Raw genomic sequence first — 23,902 nt, 5'->3', positions numbered from 1 at the left:
TACATAATGTATGTACAATAGTAATTGTATTAGAATTCACGTGATGGAGATTGAATGAACTACAGTATGTACATATTTCTGTTGTATTGGTTAGTATTGGATTAGGCTATTGACTGCAAATAACAGAATGCCTTGCGACAGGAAGTAACAAAAATGGGAACGCGCCAGTTATGTACAAGTGACAAGTGATTATCCTAGCAACTTTCTTTTATTGTTTTTTAGAATCTAACGTGGCAAAATGCAACGTGAACCAGTATTATTACTAAAATTAAGCTTTCATCTTACAACCGACGTACCAAGTCATTACTTTGAAGATAGTTATTCTATAGACAAAAAAGGTCAGTATCAGAAAGGTTCACAGATGAGAGGCAAGAGCTACATGGAGAAAGGTCACAGGTAACACCATAAACGTATGTTATTTAAAAAACTCACCCTCCCCAAAGACTCTGGGTCTGGGGCAAAACCAGACAGCATTTTCAAATCCACTATAATCATATTGGTGGTCAGCTCCTTTCCATGATATCTGTGAAAGCAAAGAGATGCCTGTGATATCAAAGTTTGATTTTGATAAACAATAACCAAACTAATTTGATTATTTTAACCATAAAAAGACCAGGTTGCCTGATATGTTTTCAAACTGTTACTGATCCAAGCCTAGGTAGAAACCAGTGGAGGCTGCTGAGGGGAGGACGGCTCATAATAATGGCTGGAATGGAATTGCATCAAACAGCTGGAAACCATGTGTTTGATGTATTTGATACAATTCCACCTATTCCGCTCCAGCCATTACCACGAGCCCGTTCTCGCCAATTAAGGTGCCACCAACCTTTCCAATAGGAAACCAAGTAATTTGGGTCAAGTCCATTCTGGAAGACATGCTCCATAATAACACTTTGGAGTGTTATTGATAAATCTATTCAAAGAATGCTTTTGTGAATGCAAATGGCCATTCATTCTTACTGAGATTGAAGTTTTAGCGTGACTCTGGGTCTCAAAGAGTTGCTGTTGCAGTCGACCTCTGGCTTCACCTTGATGCTGAGCGTTGTGCTGTCAGTAGGAGTAGGGATGTTGTAGTGGAGCGCCACCTGGGAAAGAAAAATAGAAAAAGTCAGGAGAGGCTTCTTCAATCAACAGTCTGGGCTCTGGATATCTGTATGATGGTTACTTCAATTCTTCAATTGTAACCATTGAGTCTTGAATAATATAACAATGGTTCTTGAGGAGTTACATTTCCCCAGCCCCATCCCTCAGCTCACAGGAGGTTGGTGGCACCTTAATTGGGGAGGACAGGCTCGTGGTAATGGCTGGAGCGGAATTAGTGGAATGGTAGCAAATACATCAAACACATGGTGTCCATGTGTTTGATGCTATTCCATTTACTGTGTTCCACCCATTATTATGTGCCGTCCTCCCCTCAGCAGCCTCCACTGCCTCAGTTGTATACCAAATCAAGTGGCACAGGGCTGCTGTTTTGCAGAAAAAACATTCCCAGACTGTAGCTTTAGTGATAGATTAAACCGTATTTTGGCAACATAGGATTGGGAGGAGAGATGTGTATTCACTGACCTGCACTGAGGCACAAGCACTGCCCTTCACTTCCACACTGTACTTCCCTTCTGTGTCCTGCAGCGCCCTTTCCTGGTAGAGAAGCTTGTTGTTTTGGTTAACTTCGAAAAGGTGCTGTCCCCCACTGGGAGACTGTACTGTCACTGTGCTGGTGCCCTCTCTACTGAACACCCTGGTGGAGTAGAGAGCTAGGGCCTGGAGGGCCACCACTGTGTCCTAAACACCAATAGAACACAGACAAATATATTCAAAATGAATGAAGCTATCCCATTTTACAGAAAGGGTCGATTTTTACATTGGTCAGTCCCTAGAGTGACTATTTCCCATTTCCATCCATTATGATTTCTAGGCTCCATTTCAGTGGAAGTTAGACTCATCAGGCTTGAAATGACAAGAAGCACACACATGCCTGTGATCTGGTAAAAGTCAAGGTAATAATGCCTCATTACTAGTGCACAGCACAGGGTGCCATTTCGGAACAGAGGTGTTTTGGAAGTATACCTGTGTGGAGGAGAAGCCTCCGTAGGCGTTCTGCTGCCTCACCAGCCACCTGACGATGCGGGAGGCGTAGCCCAGGTCAGTGGTAGACAGAGGGGAGGCACTGAGGGAAGCCAGCAGAACGTAGGAGCTGATCTCCACTGCCAGGGAGGCTGAGGTCTCTGAGGAGGTCTGAGTCCAGTGCAGGAGACCCCCTGAGGGACGAGGAGCGCGCGTGCACACACACACAAACACACACACACACAAACACACACAAACACACAGAGAGAAAAAATAGGGGCTAGCTTATTCATCAATATACAGGATACACAGTTCTTCTCTGACCCGCACAATGAATTTTTGGACAAAAACTGAGTTCAAATTGTATTTGTGTTCTATGAAATGCTTTGGTGTTTGATTGAGCCTATTTGGAGAGCCAGACTATTTACTCCATTGACTAACTCTATTAAGTCAAGACAGCACAAACAGATCTTGGACCAGGATATGTCTCACCCTCTTGTAATGCGATCGTGTCCAGGTGCTGCAGAAGCTGGGCCCGGGTCTCCATGTCCCCTGCCAGGGTAAAGGTGTAGGCCAGCAGAGCAGTAGTGTAGGTGTTGGACAAATCACTGGTGGAGTTCCTCAGGCAAGACAAGCTGCCATACACAACAGGATCCTGGAGCACAGAATAACAGAGCAACACGTTAAGAGACATGTTAGCCTGGTCCCAGATCTGTTTGTACTGGCATGACAATACAAACAGATCTGGGACTAGGCTACAGACATTCATGCTGAAGCACTTCTAGTTTTTCAGTTTACAGTAGTAACTAAGCCTACTCAGTTTTAACAGCACAATACCATTTAGATCTGCTTATGGTAACATATTCTTATACTTATTGCATAGGCTACTTTGAGAGAAAAACATTATTTAACTGTCAATTTTAAATACACAACTCATTACATTGTAGATGACAGTTGATGTAAGAGGTACACAACAGTCTTCATATAGGAGGCTAATTCAGTTGCCTGTAATGGACATTGTTGTAGTGAGAAACAATGGTTATGTGGAGATGCTACTTACCGACACTGACATGTTGAGCTCCAGCATTGAAGCAGTGATGTAGGCCGTCAGTGTGACTTCATCTGTCACCCCACCCTACAAAACAATGTCAAAATACTAAAACGTGTATAAACTGTATTTAGCCTGATACAATTCTGTTGAAATCATCATTCACTATTTTATGGCTGGTCTGACGAGACATACAACTACATCTTCTAATCAGTTTATTATCAATATAAATACCTTCATTCTGTTATTAAAGAGTTTCCCCAATCTGATGAAACAGCCATGTTTGCCTTGTCGACGTTCTAACCAAGTCTTGGATTGCTCAATTTTTGCCGGGTCAATATAGATGAAAGACTGTGCTTTGCCAAAGGATCTCAAGACAAAAGCAGTCAGCCTGAGGAAAGAGAACTTGATTTGAATGTCCCGTCATAATACCCACATAAGGTTGTCATAAACATGACTTAGAGCTTGACATTACATGCAATGACAGCTTATTTTAACTTATGTCACATCCATGGTCTCTGTCAGAGACAATGCCATTTGATTGGTCAATACTTAATTGAAACAGACACAGTTATAATGTGTTTACCAGTAGGTGAAAAACACAATACTCACCAAGTGTTGCCCGAGCCTTGTCCAAATGTGCTGTATGCACCATCAAAATGCTTGTAGTTCAGCTGCCTTTGGTAACCTGTCGGCGTGTTTTTAGAGTGAACAACAAAGAGACCATGTGTTTTTTATAGTCACTGACCGTGTGCCCCAAATGGCACCCTATTCCCTATATAGTACACTACTTTTGTCAGGAAAAAATGAGTGCGCTATTTAGGGAATAGGCAGGGTTGGGTAGATTACTTTCTAAAGGTAATCCGTTACAGTTACTAGTTGCCTGTCCAAAATTGTAATCAGTAACGTAACTTTTGGATTACCCAAACTCAGTAACGTAATCTGATTACTTTGTTACTTTTGGATTACTTTCCCCTTAAGAGGCATAGAAGAAGATAAAAAAGGATCCATCTAGAAAACAGAAAGGTGTCAATGTGTTTTTTTTCAGCAAAGAAAAATTCTGAATTTAAAAGTTAGTAATAATCTAGTTTTTCAAAAGTATCTGTAATCTGATTACAATATTTTAGCTGGTAATGTAGCTGATTTTTTTGTAATCAGATTACATGGAACTGATTACCCTTGGGGTGCCATTTGGGATGCAGCCTCAATATTCTCTGATCAAATGATTTCAGTGGGGAAACATCTGGAAGTCCCTACATGTGTTGGGTCAGTGATGCTCTGTTGATAAGACACTGTGATGTCATCTATGCTGGAGCGCTATCATTTACATGATAGCAGGGTCGTAGTCATTAAGGCACACTGTGGTGAAACTTTTTTTTTAAATTATTCAACGGAAACAAACAAAAGGGCTCTTATTGGACAAATCCAGCCCTGTTTTCTACAGTTTGGTGTCTAATCAATACGATCCATATTTTGAGGGACTCTGTTACCACTAGTGAGGAACTTGGTAGCCTTGTCTCGAATTGCTGGAGTGAGCTGCTCTGTGTTCCTCAGGTACTCCAGAATGTAGATATTGGGGGCTAGGAGGGCCATATTCTGCTCTCCACACCCATATGGCATCTGCAACAGTCCATCCAGGTTCTTGAGGGCCCGACCCAGGATGTCCCCTACAGAGAAACATGGGACTTCTGTAAGACTGTCCTCTATAGCAAACAGCAGCGTTATCACTGGAGAAGGGTTGCTTTTCCCACCACTACGCCTCTCTAAACAATACAATGGTTTATTTTACCCAGGACTGAGAGGGACATTCGATTAGATCCATCCACCACATTCTTGGGGAGTTGCAGTTCCACCTCCTCTGTCAGAGCTTCTCCTATGGACACAGATGATAAGATGAATGGAGATGATCAGTTCAACCAAAGTGATGTCATGACTCTCCTGGCTGAGGATCCAAAGGCCTCAGATCAGCTTGGCAAATGGCTGATAAAAACCAGACCCCATCTCACCCACAGAAGAGGAGAGAGGGGGGGCTGGGCCGGTTTTGACACCTTAACACTCTGCCATAAATTAGAGAGGAGGGGGATCTCTCCCTTGCTCTCCAGTATTGGTAAAGGAATGTCTTTGTTCAAAATACTTTTGCCGCCAAAACCTTTTTGTCCAAAAGGTTAACATTGGAACATTATTTATATCATCCGAATGTTAAGAATGGTCAGTGGGGACCTAAAGAACAATCATGTCATATTCTTTATTATTTTGTGATGTCATTAAGGATGGTATCAATAAATAACTGTAACTCGGAAAATGTACACATTCTATCTATCAGGTTTACACCCAAATGTTGTATAAAATATATGATTAAAGATGAGAGTATTTTGGTGAAGATAGGAATGTGATTTTAGTCTTCTGATGAGATAATTGTTTTTCATATAAACTTTTGCCCAGTCAGTAACCACGCCCCAAGGGAGCACAGACATTGTGTTGGCGTGATGGAACGCCCCGTTTTTACGCAAGGATAAAAAGCCTTGGTAACAAAATGTACATTTAGATCAGAAAGCGTGGATCTGTGGCTCTCATTAACACCTTCCCCATAGGAGTGATTGGTTTCTACAGAGAGACGACGAACAAAGACAGACACGTAAATAGATTGATGAATTTTTCTCCGAATGGGCGGTGGTTAGGGTGCTAAGAATTCTGATTAATGTGGAGCGTAGTTTCTAAATGTTATACGATAAGTTTGACTCTCTTTGTCCCTCTCCCCCTCCTTCTTTATCTATCCCTCCCTTTCCTTTGATAACCAAGCAGTCATGCTGTTGTTTGTCCGCTAGGGACCTTTTCTCATGTATTAAGTATGTATTCTGTGTTATTATTTAGTTAGCTAGTAAATAATTAATTAAGCAAATTTGTGTATTGCTGACTCATAAGTAAGGTTGGGGTTCTTGCGGATCCAAGGATTATGCAACGTTCAGAATGAGACTGATATGAGGTAATGATTAATAAGTGACTGTTATCGATATATAACATATGTATATTTTAGAGTTACATTCGGGAGATGGTAACTCTATAAACAACTTCTTCCGTGGTGCCCCAAATCCTAATGAGTTAATTGTTACATGATTAATTGAATCGAGTGACAATTAAACATAGTTAGTTGATTCAATAAATAACAGTCATCACATTAATGAAAGTCACTTCACTACATTGAACATTCAAAGTTCATGCATTACTGACCAGTTGGACATAGCAACCAGTTGTAGGTGTCGGTCTTCTCTGTTCCCTCCGCCTGAGAGGAGAGGAGATTATTTTCAGTCAAAGGCAGTTACACTAGATGGTATCTGTACAGCAGTAAGTTTCACCACAGCAGTAGACTACATACCTTCACCAGCAGGCTCTGTGTGACTGTGTCGATGCGTCCTCTCTCTGGTACATTCACAATTTCATTGTCACACACAGCGTGGGACTGGACAGCCTCTGCACTAATGGACACATTCACAACCCCTACACACACATTGACAGACAGAGTGCAGCACAGGTTACACAACATCCAATACGGTGACAGAGTACACAACTCAGGTTGACATCCATTCAGCTGTTTGAACGGTTGAATGAAGACTTATGACTTACCCAGGACAGATGGTGCCATTGTCCAACTGAAGGTCTTTTGTCCATTGGCACACAAGCATGATGAGTACTGGACATCATTCAAGGGTGTGAGAGTATAGTCTAAGGAGTGAGCCGGAGTCACAGAAACCTGGCAAATAGGAACAATTTAAACAAAACATGGAAAACCCAAGAATGATACCCTGGATCTACATTTAAAAAATATTAAACAATGACTAGACAAACTGCAACAAAACACAAAATGTTATACAACTTCAGAAACTCATGAAACAACTCAAGAAACGATCATGATGCAGTGCCGTACCATGATGCACTTGGACAGGTAGTTGAACACAGTGGCCTTCAGCTCAAAGTGCTCTCCACGGATGATGGAGTAGGGCAGGGTGAGCTCTAGGAAGAAGGGCTGGAAGACAGTGATCTCCACCGGAGGAGCCAGACCGAAGCCACCAGGGGCCAGGCAGAATGCCTCTGTCTCCCAGGTGGTGATGGTGTCTGGGACTGTAAGGGGCATGTCTGCTGTTCCAGATTCCCTGTACAGAGGTCAGAGTTCAAACAGAAAGCCACTAAGTGAAAATAGAAAAGTTGAGCCAAAGGGGTAAATTGAGCCACACTTGTCTCTAGAAAACCATACACAAAATTCATAATTTGACCAAATATTTTGGAAGAGGTCATCATTTCATGGAGCCTGTAAAGGAAGATGTCACGGTTCAGACAGACGACCAGAGGACCACAATTGCGTCACACCAGAAAGTTTATTAAAACTTAAGGGAAAGGGGAAGTAGGGAGTGAATGAAGGCTCCAGGGGTAACAGGGATCCCGTCCAATGTGCTGGGTCTGTGCCCCCCCCAGTGGCAGCGATGCGTCCTATGAAGCCGGTGGTGGGTGGTCCAGAAGTCCTGGGGGGGGGAGACACAGACACAACAGGGCGGAATGAAACAAGGCAGCAGTACAGTTCAAGGGAAATCCAAAATACGTAGTAGCAAGGCAGAAGGCTGGTCAGAGTTACCGGGATTGAAGAGTAGTCAGGAGTCGTTATGGCAGAAGCAGGTCTGGATCTCCTGGGGCAGAAGAGTATCCAAAAATCAGGCAGGTCCGGGGTCACAAAACCAGGGTGAGCCAGAAGCGCGAGCAAACAGGTTCCGGGTGTGAGCTTTGCAGACGATCTGACACCGGAGAGCTGAAAGACAGGGCCTTAAATACTGGGAGAGGTAGTGGGTAATGCAGCGCAGCTGGCAGAGTAATTAGAGCAGAGCAGAGCAGGGACAGGTGGAGCTAGTTAGGCTGAGTAGAGAGAGTGGTGAGCAGAGTGGAAGAAAATAAAGGTGGTAACCCGGTGGAGTGAGAGGCTCATGACAGAACCCCCCCCCCAAGGGACGGCCCCAGAAGTCCCAAGAGCAACACCACGCCGGGCGGGAGGAGGGGAGCCGGAGGAGGGCTAGAACTCCTCCGAACGGTCCGAGTGAACGTCCTCATCCTCGGAGGAAGCCGGAGGGCCGTGGTCGGGAGATGGGACAGGTCCCGAGACAGGATCAGGCACAGGACAGGAAGCCGAGCGGGCAGGACGGTTAGGGACCCCTCTGGGGCGGCCCCTACGGATTGCAGGTTGATCAGGATGCCGTTGGTGGAAAGCGGTGATGAGAGTCCTATCCACAATCCGACTAGCTGGCACCCAGGTCCTTTCCTCAGGTCCATAGCCCTCCCAGTCAATGAGGTACTGGAGACCCCTACCCCTCCGTCTGGACCGAAGCAGGCGGCGGACGGTGTAAACCAGACCACCATCGACGAGCCGTGGAGGAGGAGGACAAGGCGCAGCAGGGACCAGCGGACTCTCATGGATGGGCTTAATCTTAGACACATGGAAAGTGGGGTGCACCCTCAGGGAATTAGGCAGTTGGAGCCGGACAGCAGTTGGGCTAATCACTCTTATGATAGGGAATGGGCCAATGAACCGAGGTGCCAGCTTCTGCGACTCCACCCTGAGTGGCAGGTTCTTCGATGACAACCACACCCTTTGACCAACATGGTAGGTGGGAGCAGGAATTCTCCGACGGTTGGCCCCGGTAGTGTAGCTGGCAACGGATCTGAGGAGTGTGGCTCGGGCTTGTGACCAGGTGCGGCGACATCGACGGGCAAAAGCAAGTGCAGATGGGCAAGTAACCTCCTCTTCCTGGCTGGCAAATAGAGGAGGCTGGTATCCATAAACACATTGGAAAGGGGACATACCGATGGCAGAGCAGGTCAGAGAATTGTGTGCGTACTCCACCCATGTCAATTGCTGCGACCAGGAGTGGGGGTTGCGTGAAGTCATGCATCGCAGTGCCTTCTCGAGCTCCTGATTAGCCCGCTCTGACTGCCCATTGGATTGGGGATGGAATCCGGAAGTCAGACTGACTGTGGCTCCCAGCAGGTGACAGAACTCCTTCCAAAAAGCGGAGGAGAATTGTGGACCACGGTCAGAAACTACATCCTTTGGCAGTCCATGGATCCGGAAGACGTGTTCCAGGACCACCTGGGCGGTCTCCTTGGCGGTTGGGAGCTTGGGGAGGGGAATGAAGTGTGCCATCTTGCTGAAACGGTCAACTATGGTGAGAATGACGGTCATGCCTCTTGAAGGGGGCAGCCCCGTGACAAAGTCAAGGGCGATGTGAGACCAGGGACGTCTGGGCACAGGCAGGGGCTGCAGCAATCCGGCTGGGGGCTGGCAGGACGACTTGTGTTGGTTGCAGATGGGGCAGGCTTGGACGAATTCCCGTACATCCTTTCTCAGAGAGGGCCACCAGAACCTCTGGGCGAGCAGGTTGTAAGTGCGGGTGGAGCCAGGGTGACAAGCTAGGCGGGAGTCATGTCCCCACTGAACGACCTGGGACCTCAGGTCTTCGGGGACAAAAAGGCGGTCAGCTGGGCAAGTGCTGGGACCTGGCTGGTTACGGAGAGCCTCCAGCACCTGTTCCTCAACAGCCCAGGTCAGAGCTGCAACGATGCAGGGACTTGGCAGAATCGACACAGGGTCCTTGGAGGGGGTGTCATCCTTCTGGAATTGACGGGAGAGGGCGTCTGGCTTGGTGTTGCGTGATCCAGGCCGGTATGACAGAGTGAAATTAAACCTGGTGAAGAACAGGGCCCAGCGGGACTGCCTGGAGTTCAACCGTTTGGCCGTGCGGATGTACTCCAAGTTCTTATGATCGGTCCAAACGAGAAATGGAATGGTGGACCCCTCCAGCCAGTGACGCCACTCCTCCAAGGCAAGCTTCACAGCCAGCAGCTCACGGTTCCCTATGTCGTAATTGCACTCAGAGGGGGACAACCGACGTGAGAAAAAGGCACAGGGATGGAGCTTCCTATCCTCCGCAGCCCACTGAGAAATCACAGCACCAACTCCCACATCCGAGGCGTCCACCTCCACAATGAATTGCCGGTCCACATCAGGCATCTGGAGGATGGGAGCGGAGGTGAACCTCACCTTGAGGGTACTGAAGGCTTTGTCGGCTGCTGGGGTCCAGGTGAAGGGTTGCTTGGTGCTGGTTAGAGCAGTGAGAGGGGCAGCAACGGTACTGTAGTTCCGGATAAACTTTCTATAGAAGTTAGCAAACCCCAGAAACTGTTGCAGCTTCTTTCTGTTCTCCGGAACTGGCCATGAAGTGACTGCTGATACTTTGGCAGGATCCATTTGGATACTTCCCTCTGCCACTATGTACCCCAGGAAGGCCACTGTCTTGACGTGAAACTCACATTTCTCTGCCTTGGCGTAGAGGGAATTCTCCAGAAGACGATGAAGGACTTGCTGGACATGGCGGGTGTGTTCAGACAGGTTTCTGGAGTAGATTAAGATGTCATCCAGGTAAACGAAGACAAACTTGTTTAACATGTCCCGCAGTACATCATTCACTAGAGCCTGGAACACAGCAGGAGCATTGGTGAGGCCAAAAGGCATAACCAGATACTCGTAGTGGCCTGTTGGTGTATTGAATGCGGTTTTCCATTCATCTCCCTCCCGGATCCGCACTAGGTGGTAAGCGTTTCTGAGATCCAACTTGGTAAAAACAGTGGCTCCCTGGAGCAACTCAAAAGCAGAGGTGAGCAGAGGCAGAGGGTAACGGTTTTTCACTGTGATGTCGTTGAGTCCCCTGTAGTCGATGCAGGGGCGAAGAGATCCGTCCTTCTTCCCCACAAAGAAGAAGCCAGCACCAGCAGGAGATGAAGATGAACGGATTAATCCTGCGGACAGAGAGCCATTGATGTAGTCCTCCATGGACTTTCTTTCAGGAGCAGACAACGAATAAAGACGACCCTTTGGAGGGGCTGTTCCAGGGAGGAGGTCGATGGCACAGTCGTACGGTCGGTGAGGGGGCAGAGATGTGGCTCTTGCTTTGTTAAACACCTCTCTGAGACCATGGTAGCATTCTGGGACATTGGAGAGGTCAGGAGCGGAGTTAGTAGGTACTGGCCGAGGGGGTAGTGCGGCAGCAAGCAGGCAGGTTCGGTGGCAGTCCTCTCCCCACTCCCTGATCACCCCGGTCACCCAGTCGAGCTGAGGGTTGTGCCGGCGGAGCCATGGGTAACCCAGGATGAGGGGTTGGCCTGGAGAGGGGAGCAGGTGAAACTGGATAGTTTCTTGATGGTTTCCGGACAGACCCATCGAGACCGGGGCCGTGACATGAGTGACCGATCCGAGTAAGTGTCCGTCCAGTGCCCGGGCAGGAATAGGAGGTGTCAAACGGAGGTTCTCCAGTCCCAGCTGGCGTGCCAGCTTGATGTCCATTATGTTGGCTTCGGCGCCAGAATCCACCAGAGCAGCCAGGGTGTGAGTTGAGTCAGAGAGGCGGAGGTGAACTTGCAGCAGGGGTTTGCGGTCGGAGGACTGGATGGTCATTGAACTCAACCGGACTCCCCCTATGCCCGGTGAGCTTCGGCCCTTTAAAGGGCAGGTTACCACACGATGTCCATCACCTCCACAATAGAGGCAGAGGTTTGAGGTGAAGCGGCGCTGGCGCTCTGCAGGAGTGAGAGAGGCTCGCCCAATCTCCATAGGCTCAGACTGATCAAGCTGACCTGGGTGAGTGGCAGTAGATGACAGGAGCCCAGTCGGATCTCTCCGAATGCCGGTAGTAGGTGGACCTTGGCGCCCCCTCTCACGACGACGGGTCTGTATCCTTCTGTCGATCCTGACAGTCAGTGCGATGGCTTCATCAAGAGTGGAAGGCAGTTCATGGGAGACCAACTCGTCCTTGATATAGTCAGCCAAACTATGGAAGAACGCGTCCACCAACGATGGTGTGTTCCAAGAACTTCGTCTAGCCAGGGTTCGGAAGTCGATGGAATGGTCTGCGACTGTACGTCTGCCTTGTCGAATACTGAACAGTTCACGAGACGCCTCTGCGGTTGGTGAATCCAGGTCAAACACCTTCAGCATCTCCTCAGCAAACAGGTCGAAGGTTGCACATGCGGGGGTTTGACGTTCGAACTCTGCTGTTCCCCAGAGTCGAGCTCGGCCCGTCAGGTGAGTGATGGCATACCCAACTTTAGCCCCCTCCGTGGCGAAGGTCCTTGGCTGCAAGGAGAACTGAAGTCGGCAGCTAGTCAGGAATGGCCGGACCTGGGTTGAATCGCCGTTGAACCGCTCGGGGTTTCCAATCTTGGGTTCCGGAGCAGCGGCTGCAATGACCGGGGCAGGTAACTCGGGGGCAGGGCTGGTGGGCAGACTGGCTGGGGTAAGGTTGGTGAGGAGTTGAATGATCATGGCGAGTTGTTGTTGCTGCTGCTGGAACTGCTGCTCATGCTCATCGGTTTCCATGTCGGGGAAAGTGTGCGCTGAGTCCATAATGGTCAGATCGTACTGTCACGGTTCAGACAGACGACCAGAGGACCACAATTGCGTCACACCAGAAAGTTTATTAAAACTTAAGGGAAAGGGGAAGTAGGGAGTGAATGAAGGCTCCAGGGGTAACAGGGATCCCGTCCAATGTGCTGGGTCTGTGCCCCCCCCAGTGGCAGCGATGCGTCCTATGAAGCCGGTGGTGGGTGGTCCAGAAGTCCTGGGGGGGGGAGACACAGACACAACAGGGCGGAATGAAACAAGGCAGCAGTACAGTTCAAGGGAAATCCAAAATACGTAGTAGCAAGGCAGAAGGCTGGTCAGAGTTACCGGGATTGAAGAGTAGTCAGGAGTCGTTATGGCAGAAGCAGGTCTGGATCTCCTGGGGCAGAAGAGTATCCAAAAATCAGGCAGGTCCGGGGTCACAAAACCAGGGTGAGCCAGAAGCGCGAGCAAACAGGTTCCGGGTGTGAGCTTTGCAGACGATCTGACACCGGAGAGCTGAAAGACAGGGCCTTAAATACTGGGAGAGGTAGTGGGTAATGCAGCGCAGCTGGCAGAGTAATTAGAGCAGAGCAGAGCAGGGACAGGTGGAGCTAGTTAGGCTGAGTAGAGAGAGTGGTGAGCAGAGTGGAAGAAAATAAAGGTGGTAACCCGGTGGAGTGAGAGGCTCATGACAGAAGAACCCACATGGAAAAAGTGGTAAGCAAGTTAGGTAAAAAAAAAAGAAGATTTTCACCAAGTCAAATTAATTGATTGTGTCAGAAGTTTCATGATCATTGTATCTAAACCAAAGTAGATAATTCAAATTGTTCTATGCATCATTTGGGGTCTCTATAAGCTTCAATTTGAGGTCTTAAACCTAGCATGAATGTGTATCGTTGTAGCTGTGTGGGCTAATATAGTCCAAATATTTGCCTTGGGGTAAGTTAAGCCAATGGTTAAGCCAATAGAGAGCAATAGTAATGGTGTATTTATGTAGGCACTAACTCCTCAATGGTTCGCTGGACAAAGCCTATGGGAAAATGAATGGAGTTTTTGTAGGATTTTTGGATAAACAACAATAAGGTCTGTGGTAAAAACAGGTTTAGGAGATTTCATATGTTTTGTTCTATGAGATAATATTCATCAGCTAACGTCACTTTTTGTGAACTTTGAAGCATTTATGTAATAAAAAAAGCACATTAAGCACAAAGGCATCATCATTCATAAATGTCATGTTAACTGACTGATATTATCTCATAGAACAAAACGTATAAGATCTCCTAAACCTGTGTTAACCTCAGACCTTATTTTCTGCGTTTATCCCAAAACCCTATTCTTTCCCCATGAATTTTCCCCATTTGAATGGCTGAACGAACCAGAGACAAGTCATTTTCGGCTTTTAGGACTACAAGCTGGCGAGCTCTATGGCAAGTTGAGCAAATTGAAGTGTTTTCTTCCCAGGCGAAGGGTTGGGTAGTAACGGATTACATGTAACAGGGATCATGTAAACCGATAACAAGAATGAACATTGTAAGAATGCTACATTCTTAAAAACAGCTGATTACATTCGGGATTACTTAATCTAATATCAATAGGAACATTTGATAAAACTCTGTCATCATTGCTGTCATTTAGCACACCATCAAGATTTCAAAATGCTCTCAGAGATTTTATTGTTCTGCTGATCACCCATCAAGGATGGATGGCTTCTGTTGAAGGTAAGGCTTCCAAAACATTTACACCTGGCCCACTGGTCAATCAGACAGTCATCTGGACTGCAGAGTTCCTGCTTGCTGCTTTGAAGCAGTGCAGTTTCGGGAAAAACACAGTATTGAAAGCAACCACTATTGTTGCTGTTCAAGAGATAAGGGTCACAGATTTCTGGTCTGAATTGTATCAAATATTGAACAAAGGGCAATATTAAATAGGTGCATAGGCCACTCAAAGTGGGTGCATAGGCCTATACATTACACTTACTGTTAGATATCAATAAGACAGCTAACTATCCGTTATAGGCTATATTTAGTTAGCGATCTAGCTAACCACTTCCTCCGGTGGTGAATTAGCCCCAAATGAATTAGCCTATGTGATATTAGTGCCAAAAAATATGTAGACAAATGAATCTCTATTGAACAAAAACATCAGAAAATTCTGGAAAAATATTTTGTTAGTAATATAATAACAATTGCCTAGTTGTCAAACCCCACATTCATGACAATCACTGGTTCTTGAATCATACCATTTTAGTAGTCTAGTAAACTTGTTAATTAAATACTTTGAATTACTTTATAAGACGCTGAGGCTACACATTTTTTATATTGTGTGACCCCACTGTAAATGTGGTGCAACCAAATCATTAGCTGGTGCCACCAACTGAACATTTTAGTATGGAGCCATGTGACTATGCTCTTACACATAGAATAGATAGCACACTAGTCCCCAATTTGGAAATACTCATGTTTCTAAATGAAAAAATGCTGAATTAGATTAATGTTTTTAAATGTTTTAAAATGTCTGGTGTTAGAAGTGACAGTAATCCAAAAGTAATAAAATGCAATCGGATTACATTAATCATTTTGAGTAATCCATTACATTCCTGATAACTTTATTTTTAATGTAACTGTAATCAGTAACGGATTACATTTTTCAAGTAATCCGCCCAACCCTGCCCAGGCTTAATGCAAGGCATTATCGCTGGGATATGACGTACAGTGCCTTGCAAAAGTATTCATCCCCCTTGGCGTTTTTCCTATTTTGTTGCATTACAACCTGTAATTTAAATTGATTTTTATTTGGATTTCATGTAATGGACATACACAAAATAGACCAAATTGGTGAAGTGAAATGAAAAAAAAATGACTTGTTTCAACAAATTCTAAAAAATAAATAACGGAAAAGTGGTGCTGTGACGAGGTGTGAATGAAGGAGTGAGGCGCAGGAGGTAAAACACCGAAGTCTATAGTTATTCCGTTTACATAAATAAAACGCACCCAGCGTCAAAATGAAACTATCACAAGGGAAATATTCCACCTTGGCAATAACAAATGGAAGAGTAGCTCAACCGAGCTACTCGCTCTCACAAATACAATCACTCACAAAGACAAGGGGAACAGAGGGAACACTTATACACATACTAATTAGGGGAATGAGCACCAGGTGTGTGTGATTGACTAGACAAGACATGACAAGTGGAGTGATGAGAATGGGATCGGCAGTAGCTAGTTAGCCGGTGACGACGAACGCCGAAAAACCAGCCCGAACAAGGAGGGGAGGCAGCCTCGGCGGAAGTCGTGACAGTACCCCCACCCCCCCTTGACGCGCGGCTCCAGCAGTGCGCCGACCCCGGCCTCGGGACGGCCAGGAGGACGCGGAGCAGGGCGAGCCGATGGTGACGGTGGAAATCCCTCAACAGGGAGGGTTCGAGGATGTCCCTCCTTGGGACCCAGCACCGTTCCTCCGGACCATACCCCTCCCACTCCACAAGATACTGAAGGCCCCCCACCCGACGCCTTGAATCCAGGATGGAACGGACCGAGTACGCCGGGGCCCCCTCGATGTCTAGAGGAGGTGAGCGGACCAGCTACCACCGGCCTGAGGAGGGACACATGAAACGAGGGGTTAATACGGTAATCAGGGGGTAATAACAACCTGCGGTGGTGGTCAGCGTTCGCCTTCTGAAGACGCATGGCGCGCTGGAGGCGAATGTGGGCAGCGTCCCAAGTCTCCTCCGCGCGCCGAAACCAGTCATCCACCGCAGGAGCCTCGGTCTGGCTCTGGTGCCACGGTGCCAGGAGCGGTTGGTAACCCAAAACACATTGGAAGGGTGTTAGGTTAGTAGAGGAGTGGCGAAGAGAGTTCTGAGCGTATTCTTCCCATGGCAGGAACACCGACCACTCCCCCTGCCGGTCCTGATAGTAGGTCCGCAGGTACCTACCCACATCTTGATTCACCCTTTCCACCGGCCCATTACTCTCGGGGTGAAATCCAGAGGTCAGGCTGAATGAGACTCCCAGACGTTCCATGAACGCCTTCCAGATTCTAGACGTGAACTGGGGACCTCGGTCGGACACTATATCCTCTGGTACCCCGTAGTGCCAGAAGACGTGAGTAAACAGAGCCTCCGCAGTTTGTAGGGTCGTGGGGAGACCGGGCAGAGGAAGGAGGCGGCAGGACTTCGAAAAGCAATCCACAACGACCAGGATAGTGGTGTTACCTTGGGAGAGGGGAAGATCAGTAAGAAAATCAATACTAAGTTGAGACCATGGTCGTTGTGGAACTGGTAAAGGTTGTAGCTTACCCGCTGGGAGGTGCCTAGGTGCCTTACTCTGGGCGCACACTGAGCAGGAGGAAACATACACCCTCACGTCCTTAGCCAAGGTAGGCCACCAGTACTTCTCGGTCAGGCAGCGCATTGTACGACCGATACCTGGATGACCAGAGGAGGGTGTCGTGTGTGCCCAGTAGATCATACGATCACGGATAAGCGCAGGCACGTACTGCAGCCCAGCTGGACACTGCAGTGGAGATGGATCTGTGCGTAATGCCTGCGCAATATATGCGTCCATCGCCCATACTACCGGCACCACAATGCATGAGGCCGGGAGTATGGGGGTGTTGTCTCTGGGCCTCTCCTCTGTTTCATACAGCCGAGACATTGCGACTGCCTTCACGTTCTTCGTACCCGGAATTTATGAGAGTGTGAAATCAAACCGAGTGAAGAAGAGGGCCCACCTGGCCTGGTGAGGATTCAGCCTCCTCGCTGCCCGAATGTACTCCAGGTTACGGTGGTCTGTCCAGACGAGGAAAGGGTGTTTCGCCCCTTCGAGCCAATGCCTCCACACCGTCAAAGCTCGGACAACAGCCAGCAGCTCCCGATCACCAACGCCGTAGTTCTGCTCCGCCGAGCTGAGCTTCTTCGAAAAGAAGGCACAGGGGCAGAGCTTGGGTGGCGTGCCCGAGTGTTGGGATAAGACAGCGCATATCCCTACCTTGGACGCATCCACCTCCACTACGAACGATAGTGATGAATCGGGGTGAGCCAGTACCGGGGCTGAGGTGAACAGACCCCGCAATCTACTGAAGGCCAAATCAGCCTCAGCAGACCAGCGGAGCCGGGACGGCCCACCCTTCAACAAGGAGTTAATGGGAGCTGCAACCTTGCCAAAGCCCTGAATAAACCTCTGATAGTAGTTGGCAAAGCCAAGGAAGCGCTGCACCTCCTTCACCGTGGTTGGAGTTGGCCAATTACACATGGCTGAAATGCGATCTCCCTCCATCTCCACACCTGTGGTTGTAATGCGGTATCCGAGGAAGGAGATTGACTGCTGGAAAAAGTCATACTTCTCTGCCTTGACATAAACATCATTCTCCAGCAGTTGGACCAGTGCCTTGCAAACCAGGGACACATGCTCGGCGCGCGCAGCAGAATACACCAGGATGTCATCGATGTAGACCACCACACCGCGACCAAGCATGTCCCGAAACAACTCGTTCACAAAGGACTGGAAAACGGATGGAGCATTCATCAAACCTTAGGGCATCACCAGGTATTCATAATGCCTCGAGGTTGTGCTGAATGCTGTTTTCCACTCATCCCCTTCCCGAATACGCACCAGGTTGTAGGCACTCCTGAGGTCTAATTTCGTGAAAAAACAGGCCCCGTGCATTGACTCAATCACTGAAGGAATGAGGGGAAGAGGATAACTAAATCATACCGTCACCTTATTCAGTGGTCGACAATCAATGCACGGGTGTAAACCGCCATCTTTCTTCTTCGCAAAGAAGAAACTCGAGGAAGCAGGTGAAGTGGAGGGACGTTTATACCCCTGGCAGAGGGACTCGATGACGTATGTTTCCATAGCTTCCGTTTCAGCCTGCGACATGGGATACACATGATTCCTGGGAGGTACAACGTCTACCCGAAGGTTTATCGTGCAATCCCCCTCCCGATGAGGTGGTAATTTAGTCGCTTGCATCTTGAAAAACGCGATCGCCAGATCATGGTATTCGGTGGGGGTACCGTCTGGACTTTCCACCGTGGTCGCACCAACGGAAACACCTAGACACCTACCCAGACACTCACCACCCCGTAAGAACCCTCTGCGGCCATGAAAAATTGGGGTTGTGAAGGGCTAACCACGGAATACCTAAGACTACAGGGTAAGCAGGAGACTCAATAATCAAAAAAGTGATATGCTCAACATGCGTCTCCTGTGTAATCATGGTGACTGGTACAGTAACCTCCTTAACCAACTCTGACCCTAATGGTCCACTATCAAGTGCTCTGATGGGGAGTGGAATGGATAGGGGAACCAATGAAATGCCTTGACGGCGTGCAAATGCCCTGTCCATAAAGTTCCCAGCTGCGCCTGAATTGACTAGCGCCTTACACTGGGAAACTACCAGGTGATCGGGAAAGGAGATAGATAAGGTACAATGCGCCGCAAAGGGCCCTGAACAAGTTTGGGTGTTCGTTACCTGGGGTGATGCATGAGTACTCTGCCTACCGCCTCCAGACCCAAAGGAACGTTGACTGCGACGTGAGGTGGATTGTCCCTTCGTGCCACCAGAGTGGCACTGTCGCTGTCCTTCTGCGCTCTCTCGACCGGCGGCTCCCCCCAGCGCCATCTGCTCAGGGTCAGAGTCGTCCGGAGCGGGAACGGGCAGACCCCTACCAGGACGTCCTCTGGCTGCTAGCAGATTGTCCAGCCGGATGGCCATGTCCACCAGTTGGGAGAACGATAGCATGGCATCACGGCAGGCTAGCTCCCGTCGGACGTCCTCCCTTAGGTGGCACTGGAAATGGTCGATCAGGGCCCGCTCGTTCCACCCGGACCCCGCTGCCAGCGTCCGGAGCTCCAGCGCGTAGTCCTGTGCGGACCTCGTCCCCTGCCTCAGATGGACCAGTTGTTCACCCTCTAGCGGGTGATCGAAAACGGTCCGAAAGAGGCGAGCAAACTCCCTGTAGTCCTCCAACGCGGCAGCTCCCTCGTTCCACACCGCGTTGGCCCACTCCAGGGCTCTCCCACAAAGGCAGGAAACGAGGATGGATACCTTCTCCCACTCCAGTGGCGCCGGCCTGATGCTGGAGAAATACATCTCTAGTTGGAGCAGAAATCCCTTACATCGCACTGCCATCCCATCAAACGCTGGTGGCCGGGATATATGGATCCCTCCAGGGGCTGGGGTGTAGGTGGCTGGATCCGGTTGACCAGCTGGTCTCGATAGATCGGGTCCTCTCTTCTCCAGGCGTTGTACTACCTGAAGAACCCAATCCATCGCTTCCCCCAAGCTGGCGAGCATCGAGGAATGCTCCTGGACCCTTGCCACAACTTCAGGCATGCGGTCTTCTCCTGCAGACTCCATATCAGATCAGGTGAGTGATTCTGTGACGAGGTGTGAATGAAGGAGTCAGGCGCAGGGGGTAAAACACCGAAGTCCAGAGTTTATTCCGTTTACATAAATAAAACGAACCCAGCGTCAAAACGAAACTATCACAAGGGAAATATTCCACTTTGGCAATAACAAATGGAAGAGTAGCTCAACCGAGCTACTCGCTCTCACAAATACAATCACTCACAAAGACAAGGGGAACAGAGGGAGCACTTATACACATACTAATTAGGGGAATGAGCACCAGGTGTGTGTGATTGACAAGACAAGACATGACAAGTGGAGTGATGAGAATAGGATCGGCAGTAGCTAGTATCCGGTAACGACGAACGCCGAATCCTGCCCGAACAAGGAGGGGAGGCAGCCTCGGCGGAAGTCATGACAGGTGCATGCATATGCATTCACCCCCTTTGCTATGAAGCCCCTAAATAAGATCTGGTGCAACCAATTACCTTCAGAAGTCACATAATTAGTGAAATAAAGTCCACCTGTGTGCAATCTAAGTGTCACATGATCTGTCACATGATCTCAGTATATATACACCTGTTCTGAAAGGCTCCAGAGTCTGCAACACCACTAAGCAAGGGGCACCACCAAGCAAGCGGCACCATGAAGACCAAGGAGCTCTCCAAACAGGTCAGGGACAAAGTTGTGGAGAAGTACAGATCAGGGTTGGGTTGTAAAAAAATAACAGAAACTTTTAATATCTCACGGAGCACCATTAAATCCATTATTAGAAAATGGAAAGAATATGGCACCACAACAAACCTGCCAAGAGAGAGCCGCCCACCAAAACTCACGGACCAGGCAAGGAGGGCATTAATCAGAGAGGCAACAAAGAGACCAAAGATAACCCTGAAGGAGCTGCAAAGCTGCACAGCGGAGATTCAAGTATCTGTCCATAGGACCACTTTAAGCCATACACTATACAGAGCTGGGCTTTACGGAAGAGTGGCCAGAAAAAAGCCATTGCTTAAAGAAAAAAAGGCATGTGGGAGACTCCCCAGACATATGGAAGAAGGTACTCTGGTCAGATGAGACAAAAATTTAGCTTTTTATCCATCAAGGAAAAAGCTATGTCTGGCGCAAACCCAACACCTCTCATCACCCCGAGAACACCATCCCCACAGTGAAACATGGTGGTGGCAGCATCATGCTGTGGGGATGTTTTTCATCGGCAGGGTCTGGGAAATTGGTCAGAATTGAAGGAATGATGGATGGCGCTAAATACAGGGACATTCTTGAGGGAAACCTGTTTCAGTCTTCCAGAGATTTGAGACTGGGATGGAGGTTCACCTTCCAGCTGGACAATGACCCTAAGCATACTGCTAAAGCAACACTTGAGTGGTTTAACGGGAAACATTTAAATGTCTTGGAATGGCCTAGTCAAAGCCCAGACCTCAATCCAGGGTGAATAGTTACGCACGCTCAAGTTTTCCGTTTTTTTGTCTTATTTCTTGTTTGTCTCACCCAAAAAAATATTTTGCATCTTCAAAGTGGTAGGCATGTTGTGTAAATCAAATGATACAAACCCCCAAAAAATCAATTTTAATTCCAGGTTGTAAGGCAACAAAAAAGGAAAAATGCCAAGGGGGGTGAATACTTTCGCAAGCCACTGTAACAACATGTCTGGCCTATGTTAAAAGTGTTTAAAAAAAGTTTAAAGCATTTGTTAGGTGTTAAGCCGGTGTTAAATGATGCTTAAAATGATTAAAAGACAAAAAAGCGATTGTGATTGTGTTGAATTGTGTTTGGGAAATAGAGATAGACATGAACCAGGTTTCCATTCAACCTTTTTGCGCGCGTAAAGTATGTTGGAAAAAATGTAATGACAGGCCTGATGGAAACAGAACATTTGTCTGTAAAAATGTCGAATTGTCGACAAAAAAAATACGATAGACAAGGTGGGACCTTTTTGTGTCAGTAAAATAGATTATGCGAGAAATGGTGGTGGAAACGCTTTTAATGCGCAAATATTGATATAATAACCATCATATCTAAGTAAACTTGGAATCACGCGATGACATGTTGTGTGGTCCTCCCACTACAACTCGTCGGGAGAACATGCAGTTTATTAGGCTTCAGATTAAATAAATATTGAGGGTTTTATTCTGGTGACATGATGATCGATGATTGGCTGTCATTTGACAAATAAAAAGAACCTCGCTCTTTTGTCCATAACAATCTCATCATATAGTCAATTTGATGGAAATATCTCCGGTGGGAAAATACGCATATTGTTTTTATGCGGATTGTAGAAAATATTTGCATGAAAATCTGTCGCCAATCGGATGGAAACCTAGCTATGGTTTTAAAAAGGTAGTGGTAATATTTCATTCAATACAGAAATGTGTAGGCAGCTTAATTTACCCCTTGTGCCAAGAGACCAATTCTTTGGGACAAGCTATGTTTTCAATACTGTAATGTTTACATGAATTCTGATTATTTCCAGGGATACACAACATCCTGAAATATATGTCGATATCTTTGTTAGAAAGAATACTATATTTCCCTTGACGGAGTGATGCTGAATGTAAAACATTTATCAATTATACACCACTCTCCCCTACTCTGTAATGCAGTTTAATGAGGTACAGGTTCCTAATCTAGACCACTAATGTATGTTTGATATAGGTGGGTTGGTTGTTTAGCAACAAAACTGACACGTACGCAACTATGGGGCAAAACAGACGGGCTGGCTTAGATTGTTGACAAGTTAACTATATTTTGCCTCCAAATGCTTATTGAAAACATAAATACATTTGCACAATGAGCACTTGTTGTTTCTCAAATACATCATTACAGTTGCTGGTTAGCTAGCTAGCGAATTTTTGGCATATTAGCATTGACATGACATGAGTCAAAACACCTCAAAACAAGACATGGTATCAATAATAAGGTACTACGAGCTCAAACGAGCCACCGACTATTCTCCACATGGCAGCTTCTTGTCATTGTTGCTAACTATCTGACCGTTCAGAATCATAACATCACACAGCCTTCTGCCTCAATGATGCGCGCGCGTTATTTTTGTGATATTGTCAGTCAACTCATCTATAAGACAACAGCCTCACTGTGCAGTGCTCTTACCCAACTTCCACAAGATCCCATATCCATGTCTCAGGGAAGAACGTACGGACCGTCTCTATGGGTGGCGGAGGTGGAGCGGCACCATGTCCGGCTCCGATTAATCCAGCTTGACCCACTTGAATTCGCTGACCTGATGCACCCGTTTCAAGGCTGTCCATTTCTACAGTGCGGGAGTGGTATCTGTAGGGTATATCTAAAACAAAACAGTCATTATTCTCGTGTTAGAATCAGCCTGGTCAAACCAGACCGAATGCTGCGCTCACTGGTGATGCATGCAGCGTTCAGACTGGTTTAACCAGGCTATGTTAGAATAACAAAAACCATACATTTTCCAAGATTCAACAAAGACTTCTGGCAATGACGAGAGTAAGCGGTGTTAAGGAGGACATCTCACCATAGGATCGATGGTACTGGTTCCCCTTGTAATTTAGGCAGGAAGGTACTCTTAGAATCAGATTAGTTGCCAGCTTCAGTCCCAGTTTCTAGAAATGTAAGAATCACAAACAAGAGAGCTCGATATTAATGAATGTCTCAGTTTTATTTTTCTATTCTATATGTTTTTTTGTTGTTGCCTCAAACAGGCTATTTTAGCAATGTATAATTTAAGAAGATGAATGCATGGTAACAGTTTGGTAACTGATTCTTATGAGAGAGAGGAAAAGAGGCTTCAAGGTAAGAGAAAACAAGGCAGAAGTTACCTGAAAAACTTCATAAGGTTCCTTTTTCTCCTCAGTTAGTCCATCTGGGTATGGCATTACATATCTCCTTGGTCTTACATGTAAACATGCTACTGGATCTTCAAGCTCGTAGGGAATGTATGTTGTCTCCTTGACTGGTAACAAATCAAATATCTGGAATGGGATAATAAGGAGACGTGAAATGACCTTGTTCAT

General features: G+C 47.2%; 1 protein-coding gene across 1 annotated transcript in view; it reads right to left on the bottom strand.

The window, feature by feature from the left end:
- Positions 1–23,902, bottom strand: part of LOC311105471 (alpha-2-macroglobulin-like) — a 40,842-nt gene that overhangs the window by 934 nt on the left and 16,006 nt on the right. Inside the window, exons 14-30 of the mRNA XM_084147643.1 lie at positions 23,708–23,860; positions 23,404–23,491; positions 23,010–23,202; positions 7,035–7,260; positions 6,734–6,860; positions 6,486–6,607; positions 6,341–6,392; positions 4,902–4,985; positions 4,603–4,779; positions 3,725–3,800; positions 3,347–3,503; positions 3,125–3,199; positions 2,557–2,719; positions 2,068–2,258; positions 1,567–1,782; positions 961–1,085; positions 433–523 (exon numbers count right to left, since the gene is read on the bottom strand). Coding sequence (XP_084003769.1) covers positions 433–523; positions 961–1,085; positions 1,567–1,782; positions 2,068–2,258; positions 2,557–2,719; positions 3,125–3,199; positions 3,347–3,503; positions 3,725–3,800; positions 4,603–4,779; positions 4,902–4,985; positions 6,341–6,392; positions 6,486–6,607; positions 6,734–6,860; positions 7,035–7,260; positions 23,010–23,202; positions 23,404–23,491; positions 23,708–23,860 — 2,316 coding nt within the window. The remainder of the gene's footprint in view (positions 1–432; positions 524–960; positions 1,086–1,566; positions 1,783–2,067; positions 2,259–2,556; positions 2,720–3,124; positions 3,200–3,346; positions 3,504–3,724; positions 3,801–4,602; positions 4,780–4,901; positions 4,986–6,340; positions 6,393–6,485; positions 6,608–6,733; positions 6,861–7,034; positions 7,261–23,009; positions 23,203–23,403; positions 23,492–23,707; positions 23,861–23,902) is intronic.

The sequence above is a fragment of the Coregonus lavaretus genome (genome assembly GCF_964263955.1).
Source record: "Coregonus lavaretus genome assembly, chromosome: 30".
Taxonomy (NCBI): domain Eukaryota; kingdom Metazoa; phylum Chordata; class Actinopteri; order Salmoniformes; family Salmonidae; genus Coregonus; species Coregonus lavaretus.
Note: the sequence above shows the minus strand (reverse complement) of the source record. Positions and strands in the feature narration are given on the sequence as shown.